Source organism: Ricinus communis, chromosome 5, assembly GCF_019578655.1.
Source record: "Ricinus communis isolate WT05 ecotype wild-type chromosome 5, ASM1957865v1, whole genome shotgun sequence".
Lineage (NCBI taxonomy): Eukaryota > Viridiplantae > Streptophyta > Magnoliopsida > Malpighiales > Euphorbiaceae > Ricinus > Ricinus communis.
This window is the reverse complement of record NC_063260.1, coordinates 29098651-29109260: the sequence shown is the minus strand read 5'-3', so window position 1 is coordinate 29109260 and position 10610 is coordinate 29098651. Positions and strand designations below refer to the sequence as shown.

The window sequence follows — 10610 nt, the reverse complement described above, 5'->3', positions numbered from 1 at the left end:
GATCTAACTCAAATGGAAATGGTGTTTATTTTTGAAATAAAGACTTCTTTTTCATATTAAATGAGCTTTTACTTTTACGGTGAATTTAAAAAAATAACTAACTCATGTTGTATAGTATATAATTTATTGGTCTTCTAATAAATAAAGAATATATATTTTAGTATTTTTAAAATATAATATTGCATCAACAAACGATAACATGGTTTAGGTCAAATTTATTATTTTTCTTAAAAAAAAAAACAAATTAAATAGCACGTAACCCCAAATGTTATTTTTCCTAATCTAATTAGCCTTATTTTTATAAGATATTTAGTTATATCCAAAGTATGAAAGAATTGAAAGAATGTAAGGCATATATTATTTTAAATATGTATAGAAGGTATTATTAAGAATAAATTAAACTATATATGTGAGAGATATATTACTTTTAATAATGTATTATCTAAATTTAAATGAGCATATATTTTATGTTAATATACAATAATATATGTATTTTAATTAATATGTTCCTTAAAATTTTTAAAATTATTATACAAACGTGTCCTTATTATATCATAAGGCTGTATCTTGTATTCAAGTTTGTGCTTTTTTTTAATTTGGTAGGGTTTGTTTTTTATTTATTGAATTTGAGATTTTAAGTATTAATACTAACTTGCTTCTTATTCTCTTACAATAGACTCTTTTCAAAGCCTTGGTGTAATTTCAATAAAATATTGTTTTTGCAAGAAATTCTTTTTATTATTATTATTGTATTTTATCATATCTTCAATGATAAAAAGAAGAGAAAAGAAATGAAAAATAATAAAGAGAAACAAAGGAAACAATTCTGATTATTTAAGTAAATAAATGAGCAAGTTTTGATATCTTTATAAAAAGAATTAAAATTATTAAAGAGAAATAGTGAGAGACACTGGTTGGGAAAGAGATGAGAGGTAAGGAGGGGAAGGGAAGAGAAATAAATAAGAAATGGAGAAGAGAGGAAAATGAGTTAAAATAAAAATGTAATCACAATAAAATTAATTAGTATGGATATGCTTTAATTAATTGATTGGAATCAAAATTGGATGAGACAATGATGAGGTCTATTGTAGAGGGACTTCTTTGGAATTTTTAGGCAATAAATTCATGGATACTAAGCCACCAGGCCAAATATATTTCTCAAATGACAAATTTTCTTTTCGAACCACTTTCATATCTATGAGATGTACATAATATATTGATAAAATGTAGAATATGCAATAAATATCACTTAAACTATGGTACCCAAATTTACGATAATGAACAAAGGAGTCAGCATTGCTTAGGATGGAAATTTGAGATTACAGCAATTTAGGAAATTAGAAAGATGGTCTTACTATTATTTCAAATGAAAAGAAAAAAAGAAAAGGCCCTACCAATAATAATACTTTTAATAGTATTTGTAAAATATAAATAAAGAAACTAATATACTTTATAATGTATCCATTAAAATATTTTTAAAACCCTGAAAATGGTTCAGTGGTTTGATTGATTACAAATTGGGTGACCTCCTAGCAACCTGAAAAGTAATTGACACTAACATTTTATTGCATTCTTCAGTGGTCAAGTAAAACTTGCCAAGACAAGGAAAAAAAGAACAAAGTTATCAAATAAAAGAATTTATATATGAATTAAATCATAAAAAAGAAATACCACTACCCATGTGGCCATGTACATTACCTCTATGGTACTTCATTCCAAGAGGGTGGGAACCAAAAACAAAATTCACAAAACTAAAATTCAGTCTTCAGTGAGCTAATAATATCTTACCCCCAAAAATGAAAATGAAAAACAAAATAAATTTCTGAATTTTATTATCTTACCATTATTTAATCTTTTTCCCCCTTTTAAATCTCAAATAGGCTGGGCTCGGCCACTTCATGGGCCTGGGCCTTTTAATACAGAAAAACCTCAACGCTAGAATTTCTTACTTGGAGGCAAAGAGGGCAGGCTTGGGCTACTTGGTCACATTCTGTACACATGCATAAATGCCGACACGGCAGCACCACCACTGTAGCCGCCCTTTTTCGGCAACCCTTACAGGTCGGCCCGCCCGATACAGTCACCCGCTCTGGATCCACGTAAGCAGACTCCGCATCCTCCGCCTGCCCCTCGATACCACCACCGCCGGAGCAACCTAATCCATCATCCCCCCTCCGGTTATCCGCCGTCACTCCGCCGCCGCCGCCGCTCATTATAGCTTGCTGCAGTTGAGCTTGCAGCGAAGCCGCTGCCGTCTCCTGTGCCCTGGCTTTTGCTTGCCAAACCTGTGCCTCAACGCTAAGTTGGGCGGCGCGTGCTTCTAACTCGGAATTCCGGCGCGTGGCCTTTTCAACTTCGGCTTCTTTTTCACTTAATCGCATAGATATTGATTCCTCCGCTGCGCTTAGAAGTGCACGATAGTGCCTTTGCCTCTTTTCTGCTAATGTACGCCGCAGCTGTTCGCCCTGTACGGAAAATAAAGTCATTTTTCATTTAAAAGTACTAATTTAGAGAGAGAGAGACCGATTGAGGAATGGTACCTGGGCTTGAAGGAAATGGTCAATTTCATCACGTTGGCGTTTAATTTGAGTGGCAAAATCTTCTGATAATAAGGAAATGAAAGCAGTGGATTGAGTTGCAGTACTTGATTGCTGCTGTTGTTGATAATGCTGCTGCTGCTGTTGGTGATGACCAAAAGATAATCGGAGACCAGTAGAGACAACATTGGGTTGAGGTGGCTGATGATGGTGGTTATTATGGAGTTGAGAAAGTTCTATGAGTTGAGGCTGAGCTTGAGGCTGCATGGAAGATGAGAATTGATGGATTGCGGTTGTCGTTGTTGTTATGCCACCACCGGCTGCTACCACTTCTCTTCCTCTTTTGCGTGTGTTATTGTTATTATTATGAGTCCCTGTTTAGATTTCAACGTTAAGTACCATCCAAAAACACACAATTAGAACAAACCGGTAAAAGAAAAAGAGAGGTGTCACCAACCTCCATTGGTGAATAGGATATGGGATTGATCAAGAAATCCTCCTGGTTGCGGTTGCAAGGAGTAATCATGGCCACCCTCTTGGCCGTTTCTGCAGATATCAAGAAAACAACACAAACAGGATAAGCTAAAGAGTGTGTGTTTTTTTTTTTTTTTTCTTTCGGAAATGCAAAAAGATAGATAAAGATTAGCTAAAAAAGAATGGAGATTAACCTGTTTAGAAGGAGAATATTAGAAGGGTATTGAGCTTGAACGGCCATTACAGAGAAAAGATGTGTGTGTATATATGTATATTTGAAGGTGTAAGAAATGAATATATAATCTTTATATGGTTTGCGTTATGTGTGTATGGTAAAGAAAGGATGAGATAAAAAGAAAACAAAGGGTATGGAGCAAATGCGGAAGAAAAGAGAGAGAGAGAGAAAGCAATAAACGCTAGCACATAAGAAGCATGATGATCGAGAAGATGCCCAAAAGCTATTATAAGGCGGACTCTGCAATGAGAGGAAAAAGAATGAGACAGCTACTCCTGCTTTTCTTCGTCGTCTTCTTCTTCTTCTTCTTCTTCTTAAAGAGTGAGAGAGAATAAAAGAAAATCAATAAGAAAGAATCGACGAATGGATTAAATATATGTATATCTGTAGAGAGGCCAGCGACACCAGCAACAAGCAGTTCTCTTCTTTTATCACCAGCAGCACCTTTCTTCTTCTCTCATTATATTTACTAAAACTCTTTCCTTGTTTCGCTATTATATATATGTGCTGTTGCGGTTGTTTCTTTTATCTTTATATATATATATAAGGAAGATAGATGCGATTGAAACGAATCAGTCCAAGAGAGACACCTTATTCTGCTCTTTTCTTTCTCTCGTGGCCTTTGCTTTCTCTTCTCTCTTCTTTCTTTCTTTGGTTTCGTGGGATTGGCTTTTCTTGAGGAGGACTCTCGCGTTTTTGTTATCTTCAACAACACCAATACTCTATAGCCTAATATAACCCACTACTATATCAATATCATTTATTATTCATTATTCATAATTATTTAACCTTAACCTTATACTTATATACACACCCACATTTTTTCTTAATTTATTAAATTAAAATTAGCAAAATAATAATAATAAAATAAACAAAAGTGTAAAAATAGAGAAAATCGATGGCGTTGGTTAAATAAAAGAAAAGAAGTCAGTTGTATTGTAAGTTGTAAGGGGTGTGTGTGTGTGCGCCAGGTTTCTGCCTGCCGCTCGGTTTGTTTCTATTATGGCCCCATATGCATCTCTCGCCAGCTTTCTCCACTTTTCTTTTCTTTCTGTTTTTTCACCCTTAATTATTTTCTCTTTTGAAAAAAAAAAAAAAAAAAGAAGGAAGAACAATTCAGCAATTTTATTTATTAATATAAAAACTAAATTTCCTTTGAAATAATGCGGAAATTTATGGGTTTGAATTATTGAGAGCACTACACTTCATGTGATGGCTTCATAGATTTAAGAGATTGAATATTTACTGTTTCCAGATCAGATTATTTTTGGAGGAGTCCTATTATATAGTTGTCACCCTCATCATTCTTTCTAGATTCAACACACATTCTATTTATACATTCCAATCCTTATGTCTACAACCAAAGCACGTATAATTAGTGCCAATTTTGTGATCTTCTTTTTGATGGGTCATACTTTTTTTTTTTTTTAAATTCTTTTTAATAAGTGAGTGTCTTCATTCTATTCTTTTTTGGGCATCTTTTTCTTTTAATAGTTTTTAAATTAATATTAATGTTCAATTTCATGTTGGAATGATTTCTTTTGTAGATGTCATATATATATATATATATATATATAGAGAGAGAGAGAGAGAGAGAGAGTTTGTCTATGAATGAAAAAAGAAAAATCACTTATACTTGTTAAAAAAATAAATTGTTGGCTCAGTTGTTTCCCTCCATCTTAGTGTTTGATGAAGATTTCTCTCTCAAGACTCTGTCAAATGGTTAATGTAGTCAAGTGTAGCCTTATTTTAAGGACGCAATTCTATATATAACAAATATTAGTTAGCACCCAGTGCAGTTTTTAAGAATAATAATAATAATAATTCCCTCTTCTTGATGGGTAATAATAACTAATAATAATTGATTGATTGATTGGTAAAAAGTTCAAGTTTAAGTTTTAAATGCTTGATGAGATTTATATAACACTAATCGAATCAACAATTCTTTTTTTTCTTTTTAAATCCTAATTTGAACGTTTGAATTCAATTGATAATTTCTTCTTTTTTTCTCTTTTACTAGTTGTACATCTAATCCTATATTTTAGTAAATGTGAAAGAGTAATTTAACTATATTAAAATATTTTTATTATAATTAAGATTTTTTAATAGATTTATTAATTCTTGAATAATCATTTTACTTTAGAAAGGCAATAATAATAAGAATTCTATTTCCTACAAAAGTTCACCCATAAATGAAATCATGTTCGTGCATTTATTTTTTATATCCAAAGATTCATCGAAATGTGAGTTGTGCAAATACAACAAACATAGAGATAGAGATATGAAAGATTATAAAGGTAGAATGTTTATCCCTGTTATGTTGTCGTTTATCCTTGTTATGTTGTCGTTCATCCTTGGTTATGTTGTCTATCGATATGATGAAATCTCTTCCTTCTTATCTCCATACTTTTCAAGGTTAAACCCTTTTAAGTTTAGAATTTTGAATTCTCTGTTTCGTCATTTTATGTCGAAAATGAAACCAAAAAAAGGGAAATACAAAAAATTAAAGAGATTAAGTGAGTTTTAGAAGAAAAGTAAAGTTGGTAGTGGTGAAGGAGTGATTGATTTTCATTCTCAGAGTAAACAAAATTGGAGATAAAATTAAACAAGACAAATAAAAAAGATTAGAGAGATTAAGTAAAGAAAAGTGAAGTCGGTATTGGTGATCTTCCCAAAACCAAAACCAAAAATAAAAATAAAAATAAAAATATTATAATTAATGGAGATGACAAAGAAAGAGAAGCCTCCAAAATAAATAAAAGAAAAAAAGAGAGGAAAATGTGAAAAAGAGTACTCGGAATGGCATCATGCAATTTGTCTTTGTTTATGTCCCACCACTAATTAAGGGTCGGCTTAGTTGCTATTGCTAATGTTACTCTCTTATCCTATAATTGTCATTAATTAATCTCTATATCAACACTAATCAATCTTTATTATTGTGTTACAATTTTAACTACACACATATTGATCTTCCCAACTCATAACTCATTGTTTTCTTCTCCTATCTTAGCTCAAAGACAAGCTTTACTTCCCATTTTCTATTCTTTCTTTGCATGCTTGTATTTGTTTATTAGCATCTTGATTATTAATTTCTACGACTAAGAATTTAGTAACTTGATAATCCAATGTTCATCTCTTTTTTATTTTTATTTTTGTTAATATAAAAGTTGGAAGATTCAATGTTTGACATGTTATTTTTCGAATCAAAAATTTCCTAATATTGTTATTTTTTTATATTTCAATCTGTTACTAATCATACACTAAGTTAATCTCAACCATGCATCAACAACTAACAAGAGAATGCCATATAAATATTTATATTTATGTTATCCAATTAAAACTAAACATATTAAATCGTAATTTTAAGCTGACATTTTTCTCTAAATATATTATTATTAGTTGTAGGAGATAAGCATTGTAAGAATTTAAACATATTGAGATTGACTATTAATTTGATGGGGTTATGTGAACTAATAAGCAGATTGAATCAAATATTATGACCACACACCTAGTTTTACTATATAAATTAATGATATCTATTTCTTAGCTTTAGCATAATCCAAAAACATTCATACAATAGAGGGTGGCTAAACCAAATTAGACCGTCACTAATTACGACACTTAATATATGTTATAAAATTTAAATAAATCAGCAGTCTAATTCTGAAAATATTATTTATTTATTTATGTTGGTGTGAAACAATGAGATATCGAGTCAATACATAAGATGCCGAGTCAACCCAGTTATGAGCTATTTTCTATATGAGTTTTGAATTTAATTTCGGTTCTGTCTCCTGGATTCTAATGATCTTCTGCCCGTGGCATGCGGCATTATAATAATATTATTGGATTTTCATTTTTATTTATTTATTTATTTTTGCTATGATTTTGGATTTATATATCCATGTCAAACTGCCTGGAAACTTCATGAATTTGCCCTATTCTTATCACAATGATGCCCTAATATTTCTTTTTCTTATTATTTGCAGCCATCTTGTTTTATTGTTCATGCATCAGAAAAAGGGGATAAACTTCTTAATTTTATTATGGCAAAACATGAATTCACAACCCTTATTTTTTAAATAGTAATAATATATATATATTGTTAAAAATTTAAGTAATTTGACCTCATTGTTTTCACTTCTAATGGTGGCATGATAATGAAACCTACGAAACTCAATTTTCAAATAATTAAAGATGAATTAATAAGTCATACAAAGCTCCAAATAAGGGAAAAACTGTATCATATGAAAAAATATTTAAAATGAATTGTTTGGCAGTATGATAATAGTTTTGAACTATTTAAAGGTAGTCATTATAACTTTGAAGAGAATCAAGTAATCTATTGAACTCATCTAAGTTATTGAACAACTTTAAAAAAAAAAAAAAAAAAAAACAGCTTTAAAGAGTTTTCAAGTAATCATAGTTGTTTTTGATCTGTTGGGAAAATTACTAAATTAACTTTTAATTAAATTGAAGCAGATTCTCTTTATAAAAATTGGAGTCTATTGTTTGGGAGTCATCATTTCGAAGAGGTGTCACGAAATCAGGCGCATTTCCTTGGGTTGAAGACACACATACCAACTTTACTTAAGACATTTCTTTATTCCTAATCCAACCAATTCCCTTGATGACCCACAAACTCCCAAAACTTCCTTCCATTTCTATTATTTACTATTTATTTTCTTTCTTTCTTTATTTCCTTACCCATAAATCTTTTCTTTTTTCCTTGGACTTTGTTTGGTTTACCTGGCACCATCCTCATTCCATACCTCCACCACCACTTCTCTATGCTTAACCCACCAATTCTTTTGCTTTTCCTCGCACCAAAGCCACCCCTAATTACAACCCACAAAATGAAGCAAGCAATTAGTTTCAACATCCCTTTTTCTTTTATCACCATTCCTATAACACTAGAAGCATGCCCCTAAAATGACATTTCCCATTATTAATTATTGTTTATGCAGGTAACTTGAATATTTAACTTTGATTTTCATTATGCTAGAGACAAAAGCATAGGTGGAAATTAACCTATACCTTAATTATTAAGAGTATATTACACAATGGACATGATACATGACATGTAATATAGTATATTATCTTCTGTTTCATGGGCAAAATGTAAGCTAACAAATTAAAGGAGAGAATGGAGAATTATTGACGTGCATTTTGTTTTGTGGGCAATGCGATGTGCTATTACTTAAAACCAAACCAAGCATCCTTCTCTGGCTTTTTGGTGGATGACCACATCCTCCAACTATATATATGTACATATGGAACAAGGTAAATTTGCATAGAAAAAACCAAATATACAACTAGCATATGTGGTCCTCTGAATATTGACTTTCTTTCTTTTCTGCTTTTAATTTTAGCTCCTCATTTAAGAATTCATCCAGTGTATTGGTAATACTTATGAACCTGAACATGTACAAGTTGTACATTTCATGAAAATGTGAACATATTCTTTTTTTTTTTTTTTTAAAGAATCAATTTCTTTCATGATCAATAAGAGTCAATATATATCTCAAAAACACATATTTTTATGAAACTTTTTTTATTTGTTTTTTGAAAGTAAAGAATCATAGATTAGTTTTAGAGCCCAAGGAGAACAGTGACATGACAATTAAAATAAAGGAATCACATAGGCAAAAAAAAAAAAAAAAGAAGGAGAGGGCCTTGTAAGAAAAAATTAAAGAAATGTGCACATTTTTTTAAAAAGGAAAATTATGAAGGAAGAGAAAGAGGTAGACATTATATTTAATGATAATGTCAGTAGAAGAGGGTGGGTATAGTTTGGTGAAGTGCTATAATATATATGTATATTTTGGAACAAAAAATTTGGGTCTAGTCTATGTCTATGTCTATGTGTAATGCAAGAAATAGTACTTTGGCATCTTTTTTTTTTTTTTCCCTGTGATATGATAATGGCAGTCACAAGAAGAGGCAGCAGATTTTGCTGATGAGGAACCCTTGAAAAAAGGATCTCTATTAGGTAATTGGGAAGCAACCATCAGAGTGTGTGGGGTTTCTATTTTCTTTTCTTTTTTTCTTTCTTTTGAAATTGCTGCAAAAGAATCAAAGCTCTTACTGCAAATCCAACATCCTCTTATCCTTATTCATTGTGGGCACTCTTTTTGAGTCATCTAGTCTTTAGGACCAATCTATTGGTTACTCCTACTTTTCATAGTTAACCTTTTCCTTTAATAATGTTTCCATACTGAGTTTAATTTCAGTGGTTTTATTACCTCTTGAAGTTGTATTTATTGTGCCTATTTTTAATTATGTGTTGGTAGAAAAATCATCACAAATTTCTAAGTCTCTCAATTTACCAGAAAAAATAGGACAATTTCTGGTACTAAATACAGTTTGGATGATAAGAAATAGAGATTTAATCTCATTTTGAGATGGGGATTATGATTATGAACTAATCTTATTCATCTTTATGAAGAGTCTAATATCACAATTAAACTAGCTATTAGGTAAAGGCCTACCAGTCAAAGTGTGAGGTTCATATTTACAAGATAAATAAGAAATAATAGAAACACCTCAAAATTGTCCCAATTGAATTGGATTTAAGATTTGGTCCCACAGTTGGATGATTGAAACAATTGCTATTGATGCAAAGTGATGCACAAAACCCAAATCCTAATTATAGAGATCTCCTTCCCAACTATAAGGACAAACATAAATGAAAACAGTAAAAAAGAAAAGGGAAAAGAGAGAGAGAGAGAGAGAGAGAGAGAGAGAGAGAGAGGGAGGGAGAGAGCCCTAGAAATCTCCTCCATTGGAATTTAATTGAAACCTCCAAAGGCATCACATTCCTTGTATTTTCAAAAGGATAGAAACAGGCAAAATTATGGCACACCATCATGATGAAGCTTGTAGCAATTTTGGTTAAGAACAAAAGCTATAAATACTCCAAAGAAAAAAATTAAAATAAAGTGGTCCTTTAATCAAAGGGATTATATATATGTAGCAGAAGAATAAAAAGAACTGTTGGCAACCAAAAATAATAAATAAATTGAAAGTGTGGGCATCACATCAGTACAATCTTCCAAATACATATATCATAAGAATACAGACACTTTCTCCCTTTGGTCTGCCAATTCAGGAAGTAACCCCTAATTAAGGGTTTGTATTTTGGGACCAACTCTTTGAGGAACAATTAATTATATTATTATTATTATTATTATTATTATTATTATTATAAAATAAAACTAATAAAGATGCTTGGAACAAAATATACATGTAAAAAAATTGTTTTGAATAACTATGAATTGTATCAAGGGAGCAGTCAATTAGAATTCTTCTCTAAGTATGCTCTATACAATAGCACTCTATGATAAAGAGACCATATAACTTTT

General features: G+C 30.9%; 1 protein-coding gene across 1 annotated transcript; it reads right to left on the bottom strand.

Moving 5' to 3' along the window:
* Positions 1-1621: 1621 nt before the first annotated feature.
* LOC8263723 (E3 ubiquitin-protein ligase BOI) lies at positions 1622-3999 on the bottom strand. The gene is made up of 4 exons (XM_048374636.1): positions 3206-3999; positions 2995-3083; positions 2541-2911; positions 1622-2465 (listed from the first exon to the last, which is right to left on the bottom strand). The coding sequence occupies exons 1-4, from the start codon at positions 3250-3252 to the stop codon at positions 1914-1916; spliced, it is 1059 nt and encodes a 352-aa protein (XP_048230593.1). The 5' UTR covers positions 3253-3999; the 3' UTR covers positions 1622-1913.
* Between the last annotated feature and the right edge of the window lie 6611 nt (positions 4000-10610).

Excerpts from the sequence above, each read along its gene's own strand:
- LOC8263723 (XM_048374636.1), bottom strand. The coding sequence starts at position 3,252 with ATGGCCGTTCAAGCTCAATACCCTTCTAATATTCTCCTTCTAAACAG. Across the intron at positions 2,912-2,994 it reads TATCCTATTCACCAATGGAG|GGACTCATAATAATAACAAT; the intron begins GTTGGTGACACC and ends AAATCTAAACAG. Across the intron at positions 2,466-2,540 it reads ACCATTTCCTTCAAGCCCAG|GGCGAACAGCTGCGGCGTAC; the intron begins GTACCATTCCTC and ends TTTTCCGTACAG.